Raw genomic sequence first — 17,625 nt, 5'->3', positions numbered from 1 at the left:
AGTCAAATACATCTATATCTATATATCTATATATATTGGCTTTTGAGACTTATGTCACAGAGAGAAAGACTTTCCCTATACCAAAATCACTTTTTAAATTCACTCATATTTTCATTGCTTCTCCAGTTTCAATTTTAATATTTGTATATTTGGTCCATTTGTAATTTTATCCTTGTAAAAAAGCAAGGCACAGATTGGCTTTATCTTTACCCACATTACTAGCCAATTATTACCATATAGATTATAGAATAATCCATCTTTTTCCCTACTAATATGAAAAATAAATGTTAATACATACTAAATGTATTCATATATTTGGGTTTTTTACTGAAATCTCCATTCAGTTCTACTAATCTATTTCAGTGTCAGTAATAAACTATTTCAACAACTGTATCTTTCACTGTATGCTTTAATATTTGGGAATAAGGCTAGGTCCTCTATCCATTCCATCCATATTTTTCCTCTTGGAATTCTTCTAACTATTCTCATGCTTATTTCACTAAACAAACTTTAGAACCATTTTGTCATATCATATAGTATTGATCAAAATCACATTTAATTACATTGTCTCAAGTCCTAAATAGTCCATAGGTTTATCTGAACCCATCTCATACCTTATTTGCTACTGTATATTTATTTAATAGCTTTTATTGCCATTATAAATGTATCCTTTATAGGGTATCATGTGAACATAAGAAAGCATCATGCTGAAATTTTTGTCTAATGACTTTCTTCTGTATTTCCAAAAAAAGTAAGTCCTCCTCATTTTCAATTATTACATCATATTTTTCATTTTTCAAATATTGATTGGTATGTCCAGAATACCAGGCATCAAGAAAGTGCAATGATAGTGGACATGATGTATGACTATTTATTAGGAATGTTTCAAATGTTGAGCATAACAATGCATCTTGACTGAAATTTCTTTTTAAAAATGTTAACAAAAAGTGACCATCTATTCCTACTTGTGTTCTTATTTGTGTTTTTAAAACCAGACTGCTGAACTTTAATTCCTTTTCATCATCTTTTGAGATCATTATAAAACAAAATTTACTCTAAGTTGAGTAGATCAGGTCAGCTCCAGGGTCTGATGAAATCTCGATGTTCTCTAAGGATGTCTATGAGACACATCTAGCAATGAGGAAGACAGGTGAAGATATACAAAGAATATTTGTTGTGAGTCAGGGATCCACTCCTGTGGCCAAAGGCAGAGTCTGCCAGGATTCCTTACTTCCTGTTATCCTGTTTCCTACCCATGTATTAACAGGTTGAAACTGCCTACAAATGGGAAGGATCTGTCTCATATAGAACCAAACTCAGAGAAAAAAAACAGAGAAATACTGTTATCTGTGATCGCCACCATGCCTTTCATTCCAATTCAGTGATCCCAGTATCTTAATGACATAGGAATGTATATACAATTAGATTCCTAATATTCCTTAAAAAAAACCAATGAAGGCATTAAATTGCCTCTTGATAGTTAACTTAACAGACCTACCTGTAAAAGTGATGTGCATGAAATCTCTATCCCAAATACTCTGCAGAACATAAAAGGTATATAAAGAACTAAATATTATACATAAAACCTGTAATAAATGTAATCAGCCTAGTACAACTCCAGACCAAAGGCCTATTACGGAGTTTACCTTTGAAAGTCCAGTCAAGTCAAGCAATATATTTGCTTTGAAAATGGCAGATATTTTGGAAGTTGGATCAAAGAGTAAGAGATGTGTATTTGTTCCTTTTAAACAAGCATGCTTTCCATAAAGATTTCTGTCAGGCTTCAAGAGGCAGAACTTTACAAGGTTCAAAAGGAAAGTTCCTGGGACTATCGTGTCCGAATGGGCAGTATATGATCTTCTCTTGATATCTGTATGTCAAATGTTACTTTCTCTGCCCTAACCATGGAATCTGAAATACTGTACTTCCACCATGCCTAGTTACTCTTTATTAAATTATACTGTTTTCTTTTTTGTAAACACATTACTAACACCCTATGTGCTGTTTTGCTTAAAGCCATTTCAAGGTAATAAATCCAACAATAAGCAGAACTTGGCCAGCCTTGTTCATTGCTGTAACACCCAAGACAATGACTAGCATACAGTAGGTGCTTAGCATAAACTTACTAAATGAAATGACTTAGATCTCATCAGTCTAAGTTAAACAAAACTCTCAAAAGAAATCAGTCTTTTTCAATCAGAGCAAAATCAGATAATGAAAACATAGTTCCCAGAATTCAACAGAATCCCCAAGGAATGAAAATTTAAAAAGGCAGGTTTCTAAGGAAGCTTCACTGTCCAGAACTGATGCAGATACCTCCTGTTTGTAGCAGCAAACAGTATTACAATCATTAGATTAACATCTGGCTCCCTGTTAACATAGCAGCTTCAGCAGCTGTTCCCAGTAAGATAATGAATAAATCTGCTCAGTTGCATAATCTCCTTTTAAGAAATAAAAATCCATCACTTTACGTTTCCATGAGTAGGGAAAGAATGTGTTTGTATCACAGAAAAGAGGAAAAACACACAAACTCCAATAAAGAAAAAAAAAAAAAAAAAAACAGTAGCCAGAACACACATTGAAGGACAGACACTACCACTCTTGATAGGACACACGGGATATGAAGAATTAAAAGTAAAAGGCATAGTGATAAAACTAAAAAACCAGGGACGCCTGGGTGGCTCAGTGGCTGAACATCTGTCTTCAGCTCAAGGCGTGATCCCGGGGTCCCAGAGTCCTCCATCGGGCTCCCTGCAGGGAGCCTGCTTCTGCCTCTCCCTGTGTCTCTCATGAATAAGTAAGTAAAATCTTAAAAAAAAAAAAAAAAAAACTAAACTAAAAAACCAAAGGTAGAGGTGATGAGGGAAACTTGGGATAGAAAGACCTTCTCCACCACTTAAGTAAAAACTCAGTATACTGAAAATAAAAGAAGGCTATTTACTGCAGGTAAGGAAGATTAAAGTATGAGCCTGGATTACCCTAGAACCCTCATGGAAAGATGGATAACTGGGTAAGAAAGGCTCTTGTTATTCTGCTTACCAATACCAGACACTAACTACATTTGGTTATTTAAATTCAATTAAAATTAAATAAAATTTAAAATGCAGTATTTGGTTGGACTAGCCACATTTCAAATGTGCAACTGTTAAAGTATTAACACAGCATGGACATAGAACATCTCCACCAGTGCAGGAAGCTCTACTGAACAGCACTGCTTTACATTGTCATATACCCAAAAAGCCCTCCATTACAAAACATACACCTAGGGATTAATAGCACCACTCTATTTTTGGCCATTAATATAGATATAACTTTAGGCCACATTTTAACAACATACACCATATTGCTGCTATGTAGTCTTAATGATAACCTGAACACTTTGCCTGGGAAATGAAGATCTGTGATAAATCTCTATTTTTACCACTGTCATTTCCTTAAATTAAAAAAAACTAAAACTTGTCTTAAGTGTACAATATCTACAACTAGAGATAAATATCCATGCTATCACTTAAATAAAGTTAACATTATGTATATGGACTCAAAACAAATGTTACTTGTAATAACAAAAAATAGGCAAGGGAAGAAAGAAAAAGACTTCATTCACATTATTAGCAAAAGAAAAAGCCAGATGGAAATTAAAATCCCGGGCAGCCCAAGTGGCTCAGCGGTTTAGTGCCACCTTCAGCTCAGGGTGTGATCCTGGAGACCCGGGATCGAGTCCCGCATTGGGCTCCTTGCATGGAGCCTGCTTCTCCCTCTGCCTGTGTCTCTGCCTCTCTCTCTCTCTCTCTCTCTCTCTCTCTCTCTGTGACTATCATAAATAATAAATAAAAAGAAAAAATAATAAAATTTAAAAAAAAAGGAAATTAAAATCCCCAGATACATAGTGCCATTTGGTAAATGAACTACTAAAATTCAACATACTAAATATATAGTTCCAAGTCAAAGGCTCTATTAAAAGATAATATGGTCCAAGCAGAGGCAATTTAAGAAAGCTTACATTATGATACAATCATCTATCACCAAGACAAAATATCCTACATTATTCAGAAACCAAATAACCAGGTAGCTCAAATGATCAAATTCTAATGTTGCTTTTTATGCAGGTCTACCCAAGTATTAAAAACGCAGCACACCGAAATCTACCTGTTACTAGTTGTGAATCTGCTCTCCCACTATCTTGGGCAAATCACTTTCTTTCTGGGAATCAGTTTTCTTATCTCTGAACAGTGAGAAAACTGAGCAAAGTTCTGAATATTTCATGCAAATGGCCAATAATACAATTTAAAAAATGTTTAACTGCATGTAATCAAAGAGACAGCACATTTAGATAGAAATTATATACCAGCCTCAAACACAATTACTGTAATTCTGGATAAAAGGTTCCCATAACTATGGCATTAAAGAAATGCATGGTCCTACCCACACTTCTGAAATATCCATGAAAGAGCAATTATTGTTTATGTTACAAGAATATTATTATATTCTGATTCCTGAACATCTGTATGGCCTACAAGGTTGTTCAGTTAAGCAAAACATTCAAATGTAACCCATTAAAACTTAAACTGTAGACGCGTTAGTTAAAAAATGGATGTGAGACATCCATTGCAAAAATGGAAGGTCAAAATTGGCCCTCTGAGATGGTGACATTTGTGCATTACAATGACCTTGCATTTTCTAGCTCTTTGAAGATTTACTATTGGGTAAGAAAAAAAATCAGTAAGGAAAAAAAAGTCAGTAATTTATAATTTTCTGAGGCAAAATTATCTGAAGAACCTTGATTGGGGTTTTTTACTTATAAATCTAGAAAAAGGGCAGCAGGCAGTAATGGGAAAAGAATCAAAGATTCCAAATGGCAACTAATTCAATTGGCTAGACTGGGGAGACTTTTCTTAAAAGTGAGGAAAGTGGAATAAAATTATCTGACCACTTTCCTTATATTACCCAAAAACAGAGGACATGCATGTGGCAGCCAAATGCCTGATGCTATTAGGTGAGCCTTCACTTTTCAGATATGGTTGGAAAGTATGATCCAATCCCTGGAGTACTGAGAGCCATGATTGAAAACATTTTTTTTTTCCCCTATAGCTGGTAAAACATATTGGAAAAAAGAACAGATCTGTACACTGTGTGGTAGCTAAGACCACAAATAACGTTTAGTCTAATATATCAACTTTACAAAAGTCCTTTTATAATGTTCCATAGAGCTCAATACACATTAATTGCCCTCATTAATTTCCCTATCGAATATACTAAACTTAAGATTCAGATTAGCCCACTAATTTTTTTTTTCTTTTTTTAAAGGTTTTATTTATTTATTTATGAGACAGAGAGAGAGAGAGGCAGAGACACAGGCAGAGGGAGAAGCAGGCTCCATGCAAGGAGTCTGACATGGGACTTGATCTTGGGACTCCGATCACACCCTGGGCTGAAGGCAAGCGCTAAACCACTGAGCCACTCCGGGCTTCCCTAAATATTTTCACCTAAAAAAATGAAACCTGGGGATAAATCCTACTTGGTCATGGTGAATAATCTTCTTAATGTATTGTTGTATCCTATTGGCTAGTATCTTGTTGAGAATTTTTGCACCCATGTTCATCATGGATATTGGTCTATAATTCTCCTTTTTGGTGGAGTCTTTGGTTTTGGAATTAAGGTGATGCTGGCCTCATAGAACAAGTTTGGAAGTACTCCATCTCTTTCTATCTTTCCAAACAGCTTTAGTAGAATAGGTATGATTTCTTCTTTAAAAGTTTGACAGAATTCCCCTGGGAAGCCATCTGGCCCTGGACTCTTGTGTCTTGGGAGGTCTTTGATGACTGCTTCAATTTCCTCCCTGGTTATTGGCCTGTTCAGGTTTTCTATTTCTTCCTGCTCCAGTTTTGGTAGTTTGTGGCTTTCCAGGAATGCGTCCATTTCTTCTAGATTGCCTAATTTATTGGCATAGAGCTGTTCATAATTTGTTTTTTAAATCGTTTGTATTTCCTTGGTGTTGGTAGTGATCTCTCCTTTCTCATTCATGATTTTATTAATTTGAGTCTTCTCACTCTTCTTTTTAATAAGGCTGGCTAATGGTTTATCTATCTTATTAATTCTTTCAAAGAACCAACTCCTGGTCCTGTTGATCTGTTCCACAGTTCTTCTGGTCTGGATTTCATTGAGTTCTGCTCGAATCTTTATTAACTCTCTTCTTCTGCTGAGTGTAGGATCTATTTGCTGTTTTTTCTCTAGCTCCTTTAGCTGTAAGGTTAGTTTTTGTATTTGAGTTCTTTCCAGTTTTTGGAGGGATGCTTGTATTGCGATGTATTTCCCCCTCAGGACTGCTTTTGCTGTATCCCAAAGATTTTGAACGGTTGTATCTTCATTCTCATTAGTTTCCATGAATCTTTTTAATTCTTTCTTAATTTCCTGGTTGACCCTTTCAACACTTCTTTGCAGTGTCTTTGTATTTTTCTTTTAAAATGAATACAATGTTCTTACCCTGTTTTTCCCTAAAATTACTGCCAGAAACAAAGTTTCTAAGATTATCTTCAGGACAGCCTGGGTGGCTCAGCGGTTTAGTGCCGCCTTCAGCCCAGGGTGTGATCCTGGAGACCCCAGATTGGGTCCCGCGTCGGGCTCCCTGCGTGGAGCCTGCTTTTTCCTCTGCCTGTGTCTCTGACTCTCTCTCTCTCTCTCTCTCCCCCTGTGTCTTTCATGAATAAATAAATAAAATCTTTAAAAAAAAAAAGATTATCTTCAAAAGCTGACTCACATAAAAATATAATCCATCTCAGTAAGAAACAACCTTCAACAATATAACTCTAAGCACTATTTATAAAAAAAAAAAAAAGATTTATTTATTTATTCATGAGAGACACACAGAGATAGAGGCAGAGACACAGGCAGAGGGAGAAGCAGGCTCCATGCAGGGAGCCTGACGTGGGGCTTGATCCCGGGTCTCCAGAACCATGCCCCGAGCCACCAAGTTAAGGCAGATGCTTAACCGCTGAGCTACCCCAGGTGTCCCTAAGCAATATCTTTTTTATGTTAACTGAGGAGTCCATGTTTCATCAAATCTAAGGCGTTGCCTTTATATATCACGAAGATATAAGCACTGCCAAATAACTGTAATGTCATCAACTTTTAGTCCCAAATTTCAAAATGAAAGAAATGCCCATTAATTGACAACATTAGGCAAATGGATAATAAATCAATGAACAAGGAAACACTCCCTGAGCCCCTACTATGTAAGCAACACTGGAATACAAGTGTCATGCAACAGACTCTATCTAATGAGTGAGACAGTTCAAATTCTCTTCACCTGTCACCTTTCCATACCCATCTGATCTGTCTTAAAATTCAGGATGACTTCCTTGACCCCTGCACTGCCAGTTATCTCTTCTTCCACTCAATCCTACTACTTTGTATGTCCAGTACCATTCATCCTGCATTCAATCATTAACTTTCTGGTGTCACTTTGCTTTTAGCAAAAGTGCATATGCACACTCTCTAGCTAGATTCCCTTTTAACAGACATTTGTCTTTATCCTCTAAAGCAATCAGAACTTATTAAAATCTACTGAGGAATGGGGAAATCTATAAATGGAATACTTTTATATAATAATAGCCATAAATACGTATATACACGGAACATACATGGTTACTTTACTGAATAAAACACTATCTTCATAAGAATATCTGAAAATATTCTTTTAGCTTAAGGGATCATTTCTGTTTGCTATAAGCTCTACTAAAATACTTTGTATAATGAAGCACAAAATTTTAATTTTTTAAAAAATTTGAGCACTATTTTTAAAAAGCACCAAGCATTAATTTAAAAACACCTCAAGTATATAACCCATTTCTTAAATATCAGACATTTGGAAAAGAATGTTAAGTTTTATCAGTATTCTATGATACAACATAATAACCTCAAGTACATTTAGAGTCATAAAATGCTCAAGTTGAAAGAGGCCTGTATTTAGGGCAAAGCTTACAAAGTAAGCTAGCCCTTAAAAACAACGTACTCAGTCAATCATTAAGTGAAGACTATGGTACACTGCAAATACATGGATGATGAGAGATCAAAAATTAAGAAATAATCTGCTGTAACTTCTGACCACCTGAGGTGGCCCAGATACTTCTATATCCTGTAAGGATGTTTAAGGGTATCTGTCTGCGCTGCCAAAATCAGAAAGAAAATCCATGTATTCAACCTAACTACAAAATGCCTTTGTTTTTACAATATAACACAGGCAATCTCCAAACTATGAAGGTTCCAAGAACTGCCTGCAAGCATCACATTTTTTCTTGGTCATGCTATATTATGTGTATAAATACGTATTAATATGCCTACTGCAGTATTGTCCGCTTTTTATCACAAGCACGGTAACCATAACTTTGAAATGTTATGTAAAGCCTTCCAAGTTTTCAGAAAAGAAAATAACAGACATTAATTTAAAAACTTCATTTCTTTTTTTTTAAGATTTGTATTTATTTGAGAGAACATGCAGGTGCATGCGCACATATGGGAGGGTGAGGGGCAGAGGAGTGGGAGAAGCAGCCTCCCCGCTGAGCATAGAGCTCCAGGGAGCTTGACGCAGGCTCCACCCCAAGACCCTGGAACCAGAGCCAAAGGCAGACACTCAACCCACTGACCCACCCAGGTGCCCCATAAAATTAATTTCTGATTAAGGTTCGGAAATGTCACAATCCCAAAAATGTTTTACTCTAAATTTTTAATTACACCTGATTTATTTAAATAAACAGTTCAGGACATCAATTGCTGAGAAAATTTTTCGAAAAGGACCTAATTTTCCAGTTCACTGAAACACTGAATAAACCCTATGTGGTTTAAAGCAGTTTCAAAGCTGTAATATGTATGCTGCTTTATATTTACTGTGTAGGTGTTATATAAATCTCAGCATTAAAGAGGAGTTTATGATCAAAAGAATAATTCCACTTGGTTAAATTTAACAGCATATATTACATAACTATGACATTATAAAAAGAGCCAACTAAGACTACTTTCCTTTTCAACGCCTCTGTAGCTAACCATTCCCTTTCTTTAAAATCAAGATACAACCATATCTTGTCATCCCAAGGGACTGTTGCAACTCTCTAAGGTTTAATTCTAAAAGAACAATCTTGAGATTATGTCACTGTGGTCCTATATACTTAGAATTAAAGATCGGCGATAGTCAGTAGTTAGATCACCAGGATCTAACTTGCCAAGGATGGAAAAGATTTAAAAAGCTAGATCCACAGAGGTGACATTCCTGCTTGACAGACTAACTGGAGGTAAAAATTAAGGTCAGCATGCCTGAATGGCAATAGGAAACAACCTAGAATATGAGACACTTTATAAAGAGATGAACATAAAATTGGGTTAAATTGGGCAGGTCTATGTTCTAGAGATCTTCTAAAGATCCAGCACAAACTCTGAAATTGATAAAACTGCTTGGCCCGTTTTATGTATACCTCTTAGCAAGTCCAACATGGTTAGAATGTTTCCTTAATTTTCTTCAGCATTTCATTAGGAAACTAAATAAAATACATAGATCAAACCTCCATGCACAATCCGTGCTAAGAGGGTATACCAGTATGACCCGAACAAAATGGTATATTTGACATTGGCTAGAGCTGGTTTTAACAAGGGACAGTTCCCAGGAAAAGTGGATTGTCATGTTCAAAGAAAAAAAAAAAAGAAAGAAAGAAAAAAGAAACAAAACACACACAAAAAACAAATCTAATAGGATTGTCTCAAAAGTCGGCAAAGAAATCTGGCATTAATTGGTTGGTTCAAGGGGAAAATCAAAGTAGAAGCCAGGGTCACAACAATCTACATGCAAACTAGAATTTTAAAAGATTAATCTATAGGTAAACAGAAGTCAGTCAGTAAAGAAAGAAAAGGACACTCAAGATAACTATGAGAATATCCAAAGACTTGTAAAAGAAAGAGCCTGGCTATCTCCTCGGTAGCTGCCTTAGTTCCCATTGGCTTCCCTATCCAAGTCAGTTTACAACGCATCCCCCTTCTCTTGAGGTGAGGTGAGTCTTTTTTGGTTGGACAATCACAAGAGTCCAACACAAGTCACATGTTGGAAACTCTTATGTGATAAACTCTTCCAAGTATTTCCCTTTTACTCTCTAAATGGGATGACTATTACTGACTGAACAGCGTCCCTTTCTGAAGTGGAGAGAAGACGACTTCTTTCCTGCAACAGAGAACCAATTCCTTGTGGTTTGCAAGGGGCTGGTACCACCCACCCACCCCTCTCCTTCCTCAAAATACACACAGATTTGGACTCCCTTCCTGTCAACTGGCTTTTACGTGTTCCCACCCTCACACCTGCCCATGTGTGTTCTCTAAAGCATTCACTTTCCTACATATCCTCCCACGCAAACAGGAGTGATTATGTGACTCATGCCCAAGCAACCTAAATACAATCCCACTAACCTCAATGATGAGTTCAGGGCTGTGTACCAGGCCCCAGGTAAACTGGTACACATATCCCCCAAGACTTTCATATAGGACTATCAATGACCAAACTGCCAGCCCCGTGGAGAAAGCAGCAGAGTCCTAAAGACATAGAGTATACATGGCCATACCATTCTTGGTCTGCAGGGCCAAGTCATTCTCCTCCCTTGAACTTCAGAGTTGAAGTCCTGAAGGAGTCCTCACATATGCGGACTGTGGCAGTCAAAGATGTGTGGCAATTCAGGGAACTCATTCTTCTACCTATCTCCAGTAGCAGTGGTCTAAAAGACTAGGAACTTCCAGTAAGTTGACTTCCTAATCATGTCAATATAAAATAAAGTGAACAGCTACTCAAGAATCCAAAGTTGAAAAATAAAGACTATAATTGCTTCTTCCATCCTTCCCAAAGATCCCTCGGAACTGGCACAAAAAAAGGAACAGATTGGCTCACTGTTCAACTTTCAAAAGCTAACATACCTTTCCAGCAAAAATTTAATTTTCTGATTATGAGCCAAACATACACTCTCACAATTGAACAGCACTTCCAAAATTATATTTGTCTCTGCTTTATTTACTGTCTCTTTCCACCAGGCACTATGAGAACAGAACTGGAGGGTCTTGCTTACAGCACCTGTATATGAATGGTGTGCTGTAACAGTTGAAGAATGAATGAATGCAAGATGCCTGTTGTTTCCTCACTCATTCTATAATCACGCATTACTGCTGACTGACAACCCACTATCTGTCAAGCATCCTATTGGACGCTGGGAGCTAAAAGGAGCAGATATGAACTCAGCCCTCCAGAAGGTGGTTCCTGGCCTCTGTGTGAGGAAATTTTTTAGTTTTTAGTTTTCTAATGAAAATATGAGCACTCTAACCAAGAAAAATACTTAAATATATAGACTAAGATTTTGAATTAAATTTCAAGAGATTCACAAGGTAAAAAATTCCAAGTAAGAGACATAAGAAAATGACACATATAACAAGTACTGTGGGTCCTTTATTTGTTGATTTTTATACTCTAAGAAAACTTAAGTAGAGAGGTGATTAAGGTACAAGAGAAAGACCAAAGAAGTCTCCTAATGCTTTCAGAAAATAGTTGTAAGTTGGGAGAGCCTTTGCGTAAAAAGACCACGAAGGGATAGCAATGTCTGTAGTATGAAAACAAGAACCACTGATGAAACTGTATAAAAATCAAGGGGTTTTCAATACATAAAAAGCATGAGTGAGGTAGGAAATTTCTTATTACAAGTAGAGAAAAAGAAAAAATATTGGCATGAAAAGAAAATTACCTTGAGACTCAAACTGTTTTCAAACCTTGCATTAAACTGTTTCGTAGATTTAAGTATTACATAATAATTGTAATTAGTGATCATTAAATTTTGAAAAAGCATCGGTAGTACCTGAAGTACATGTGGGTGTAGGGAGAATAAATAATGTGGCAATACAGCCTATAGTCTGAAATTCTGAGGAGACATTCCTTTTGGATCATGAGGTTTCAACCAAACTACCATCCTTCATCCTTCTAGGGTGGAAAGAAGAGGAAAGAACCATGTAAGGATCAACTGTACAAACCAAACCTGTCAAGTGCCAATAAATACCAACCTATAAGTAAGTTTCCTGCATCTGTAACAAAAATGCTCCCAAAACTTCAAGCTAAGAGGAGTCTAAGAAACTCAACCCATCTAATTTCACTTTCTGCGTCTCTTAAATGCAATCAATTAAAAAGATTTCAATTATTACTGAGCAAAATTTTCTGACTTGTGGACAAAAACAAAAACAAAAACCAAAGTTGTAAATGTATATAAGAAATCTTTGTAGGAAAGATAAAAAAACAAAAAATAGCAAACTGAAGTTGATGCCCATCAAGAACAATAATCAAACATTAGATTTAGAAGAAACCTTAGCAACCAGATCAATCTTCTCTTTTATTTAAAAAAAAAAAAAAGGGGGCACAGCAAACGTATATGCCCAGTAAGAGGTTGAGAAGTCTTCAAATTTACAGAGCTGGATACAGGCCAAATGAGATCAATATTAGTATTATAATGTATCTTTAACATTCAAATTAGGTTTAATAACAAATCTAAGTACTTACATTAAGGAGTAACTCATCTTTTGTTTTAAGAGGAAAATTCTTGTTTTCCTTCTCAGTTTGTAAATCATCTTCTCCATCTGACACCAGTGGAGGAAGTGATATACAAGAGGAAGACGATGAGGAAGATGAGGAGGAAGAGGAAGAGGAGGAGCTTGAACTATCTGAATCTGTGTCACTGTAGGGAAGAAAAAGTAAAAAAAAACCTAGTCGCAAAGTATAATTTTAATGGTATTAAATTACAATTTTTCAACTAGGAAATATCTACTACACAGTTACTGGTGCTGATGTAACTCAAAACCTAGCATTTCGAGGTTGGCTATGGTATTTGGAAAGTAGTCTTCAATCCATTGATAACATTTTCAAAATCCCTGCTGTGACCTAAATCCTATTATTACTATAGACTCACACATCACACATTTGTCTTAATATAATCAAGCATGTGATAAATAACTGACAAAAGAGAGCCTTTATTAATTATCAATGACCAGATCACTTAATAGCCAATAAAATGCTTTCAATCTTCATACAACTTGGAAACTCCTGAAAGCTTTCAACCATGTCAACTCTACTCTAAAAACTCCCTTAGCCCATTTTATGTGTTTTTAAAAGTTCACGCTCCTTTTCTCTTCTCTGTCCTCTTCCCATGGGTACTGTCATCCACTCAAATGATTTCAATGATCATTCATGTATAGATGACTCCTAAATCGTCAGCCTTGATACTGACAACTCTAAGCTTCACCCCTAATCCCTAGCTACATACTGGCCACCTCTGTATGAATAACGTAGACTTACTTCATTCTGGCAACAAGTTTAAAAAAAAAAAAAAAAAAAAAGGATTCTCCTTACGGAACCTGCTCCTCCCCTGGAATCTCTTATTTTCATTGTTTAGTCTTCAATTCAGTCACTATAGGTAGAAACCTTGGAATCATTTTAAGCCATCTGGCACTTATCAATGCCAGCTCACAGCCAATGATAAAATCCTACCTTCAGAAGGCAAACGTCGTTCTCATTCAATTTCTCAATCCCGTTTCCACTGTTACTATGACCTTGTTTGGTAAGGGGAGAGAGGGGTTCCCCTCATTTCTCACCTATTTTCCTGTAGTATCACTGACATCAGTCTTCCCACAAAAATCAACCCTTCCCCCTACTATTATCTTCACCGTCTCGTGACCTTCCATCTTAATCAGTTCACATGCTTGCTTAAAAGAAAAAAAAAAAAAAAAACCTATGGCTACACATTATAAATGAAGGAATTATCCATTCTGTTGTGTAACAACTGTGATTGTGTAAAAGAATGTCCCCTAGAGATGCATGCTGAAACCCTTAACGACTTTAAAAGGTCGTACCAGCATACATATGTGAAACTAAGTTCTGAAATGCTAATAAGGGTTGAATCAAGCTGATGGCTCTGTTTGTACCATTCTTTCCATTTTTCATTAGGAAAACATCAGACATAGAGAAAAAGCTTTAGTAGTTTCTTCATAAACCTATACTGTGTACAAGATAAAGGCCATCTCAGAGCCCTTTACAGTCAGGTTCCTAGTTAACCTCCACAATCCATGTCCTCTCACAGCAATTTTTTAAACAATGCCTAGAGTACAGCCTGTCTCATACTCTCCACCAAACATGGAAAACACGTCTCCTCGGATGGGTTATCAAGTTTTTGAAACAAAGGCATTATTAGTTCTGGCACCTACGGTCTTTCCTTCTGTTACAGGGGCAATGGGCAGCCCATTCACAAGCGACCTTTTCCTGCTACTACTATATTCTACATCTCTCGCTCTCCCCCAGTTCATTCCCATCAACACAGCAAAATCCTATAGTACTTGTTCAATTCCTCCAGCTATGGCCTCATTTTCCCCTTAGTTTCTTGAGTGTCATTAACGCCCGCTATCTCTGTTCCCTCACGTCCCATTCCGTCTTTACCCCAAACTGGCTTCCGTCACCACCACTCCTTTACAAGGTCACCGACAACATCCAAGGTGTTCCGTCTAGTAGACATCTCTGTCACCTGAACTTTTGAGCAACATCTGACGTGATTCCCACTTACTTCCTCAAAAAACTTCCGTATTTTGGCATCCACTAAGCTGCCGTGGGATTCCACCCTCAGGTGCCTTCCTGTGTCTTCATGGCTTTATTTATTTTCTTTATTTTTAAAAGATTTTATTTATTCACGAGATACAGAGACAGAGTCAGAGACCCAGGCAGAGGGAGGATCAGGCCCTGGGCCGAAGGCAGACGCTCAACCGCTGAGCCACCCAGGGATCCCGTCTTCATGGCTTTAAACATGACCTTCACTTAAAAGAGACTAAACAGACATCACATCCAAATGCCCTGAGAATCTTGTTTGAATTTCAATTCAAATAGACCAACTGTCAAAAGACAACTAGAGAAATATGAATACTATTAGGTGGTATTAAGGAATTAAGGTCAACTCTCCATGTTTGATCATGACATGGTGGTTACAGGACAAGTACTCTATCAGTCAGAAACGTATAGTAAAGGACATGGACAAGGTGACATAGTGTTTGAGATTTGCTCTAAAAATCTGAGGTAAAAAAAAAATTTTAGAAGTACTAGATACAACAACATTAACAAAATACTGGAAACCGTGTAAGTGTGGTGATGAGTACATGTACGTTCATTATACTACTCCCTACCTTTAATAAATTCGAAAATATCCATGATAAAAAAAAAAAAGCAAATCATCTCCATAAACTGATGTCTCCATTTACGTCTCTCACGTCATTACCCGCTGCTTCAATGTCCCATCAGCTGCAGAACAGACCTCGACTTCACCGTCCAAGTTAACCCCTGCTGGTCTCCAGCCCCGTCCCAGATGGGTTACTCCCCATCCTACCAACCACCGGCACCTCCAGCCGGTTGATGCCTCCCTGTCTAGCCCACCGCCCCATCTATTAGGACGACTTCCAGACACTTGACCCAGAGAGCCACGGTCACATCTTGAACTCACGCAAGGTCTTTCCGACTCTTTCCACACCAATCCCCGTCCCACTCATGCTTCTCTGCTTTCACTTTTTTCTTTTTTAAGATTTTATTTATTTATTCATGAGAGACACAGAGAGAGGCAGAGACCCAGGCGGAGGGAGAAGCAGGCTCCATGCAGGGAGCCCGACGTGGGCCTCGACCCCAGGTCTCCAGGGTCAGGCCCTGGGCTGAGGGCGGCCCTGCTTCCACCCTTGAACCCAGTCCAGCCGGGCTCTACAGAGCAAGGCTCACTACCCTAGTAAGCCGGGCGCGCCCTTCCTCTGCTTCCTCCCGGACGCAGGGCTACCGGGGCTCTGCTCTCCCTGACCTCTCCTCCCGACACCAATGCACGGAGTCCCGTCCTTCGTCCTCCTCCCTGGGATGGAGGGCAGGGGCACACCTGTCCGTCCGCTCAGCGGCCCACGTGACACACTGGGACCCTGGGAGGCATCGTCCGCGTGACCCAGGGACACCCGACACCGAGGTCCTCTCCCAGACCACCACAAGGCGGAGGCGTCCCCCCAGCCTCGCGGCCGAGCCAAAGCGGAAACAAACGTGCGAAATCCTCCTAACTGGTCCCCAGTTCACTGGTTCAAACACGAAGGCCACGCTCTAGACCTTTTTTTTTTTTTTTTAAATAAAAAGAATATCTGGGGGGGATCCCTGGGTGGCTCAGCGGTTCGGCGCCTGCCTTCGGCCCAGGGCGTGATCCTGGGGTCCCGGGGTCGAGTCCCGCGTCGGGCTCCCTGCGTGGAGCCTGCTTCTCCCTCTGCCTGTGTCTCTGCCTCTCTCTCTATCACAAATAAATAAGTAAATCTTAAAGAAAAGAAGAAGATCGAACACAAAATCCCAAAGTTCATGACCATAAAGGGCCACGCCACACTGAGTGGTTGTCGAAATGATCCAATATCCTCAGGGTTTGCTTGGGTTTGGGGGGGGGGGGGGGGTTCGTTTGTTTTGTCTTGTTCTGCGACCCTACGTAGGATCCTCCAGGGCCCAGCTGCAGGCGGCAGAGGCCGCGCGTACCGACCTGGGGCGGCAGCGCGGGGCGCAGGGGCGGGCGAGGCGCGGGCGGGCGGGCGAGGCGCGGGCGGGCGAGGCGCGGGCGGTGCGAGCTGCTCCTGCACGTGCGCGCTCGGCCGCCGGCTCCCTCCCTCCCGGCCTGCGGGCGCCCCCGGTCCCCGCCCCCACGGCCCCGACCTCCCCAGGCCCCCCCCCAGGTCCGCGGCCTGCCCCCACCTCCGCGGGCTCCCCTCCAGGCCCCCGGCCCTCCCGGCCCGCCCCCGCAGGCCCCCGCAGGCCCCGCCCCCGCAGGCCCCCCGCAGGCCCCCGCGCCCCCACCTGTCCGAGTCCGAGTCCGACCCCGTGTCCCCCAGCGCGGCGCCCGGGCCGGTGACGCAGCTCCGTCCCGCTCCCGGTTCCGGCCGCGGGGCCGAGCGAGGCGGCTGCGCGGCGGCGGGCTGAGCGTCCGCCTCCTGCCGAGCGTCCTCCGCCGCGTCCGACTGCAGGGCCGGGCCGTCCGCCAGGCCCGCGCCGTTGAACTTGAGCGTTTCCAGCTGCGCGGCGGCCTCCACCACCTCCATGGCTCCCGCGCGGGGCACCGCCGCCGTCCCCGCCACCGCCACCGCCACCGCCACACGCGGGCCCCGCCGCCCGCCCGCGGCACTTCCGGGGGGCGGGGCTACCGGGCGGCCGCGCACGCGCTCGCGGGGGGGAGGGCGGGGCCTCGGGTTGCCGGGCGCCGCGCGGTCCTAAGGCCGCCGGGTCCGCCGCGCCCTCGGAGCTGCCGCTGCTGCCCCGACTCTCGCCACGGCGTGTGCGCGGATCCTCCCCGGAGCTCGGGGGGCGGGGGGGCGGGGGGGTGGGGGGCGGCCTGCGGACCCGGGGAGCTCGAGCAGACGCTGCGGGTGCCCCACGCAGGGCCGGTGAAGGTGGCTCCCCGGGCGGCAGGCACGTGAACCCAGCGGGGCTACTGCTGCCCGCGGGGCTTGGAGGCGGCGCGGCGGGGGGGGGGGGGACCCGGGGTCCGGGAGGCTCAGCCGGGACGTGACCCGGGGTCAAGGACGTGACCTGTTCTCGTT

The 17,625-nt window shown here is 41.0% G+C and overlaps 1 protein-coding gene across 1 annotated transcript in view; it reads right to left on the bottom strand.

Annotated features, from left to right (window-relative positions):
- NAF1 (nuclear assembly factor 1 ribonucleoprotein) overlaps positions 1 to 17,181 on the bottom strand; it is a 40,135-nt gene extending 22,954 nt beyond the window's left edge. The window contains exons 1-2 of the mRNA XM_055336680.1: positions 16,886 to 17,181; positions 12,557 to 12,731 (exon numbers count right to left, since the gene is read on the bottom strand). Coding sequence (XP_055192655.1) covers positions 12,557 to 12,731; positions 16,886 to 17,127 — 417 coding nt within the window. The 5' untranslated portion in view covers positions 17,128 to 17,181. The remainder of the gene's footprint in view (positions 1 to 12,556; positions 12,732 to 16,885) is intronic.
- Positions 17,182 to 17,625: the final 444 nt, after the last annotated feature.

Source organism: Nyctereutes procyonoides, unplaced genomic scaffold (assembly GCF_905146905.1).
Source record: "Nyctereutes procyonoides isolate TBG_1078 unplaced genomic scaffold, NYPRO_anot_genome, whole genome shotgun sequence".
NCBI lineage: Eukaryota > Metazoa > Chordata > Mammalia > Carnivora > Canidae > Nyctereutes > Nyctereutes procyonoides.
The sequence above is the reverse complement of the archived record's forward strand: the minus strand, read 5'-3'. Positions and strand labels throughout refer to the sequence as shown.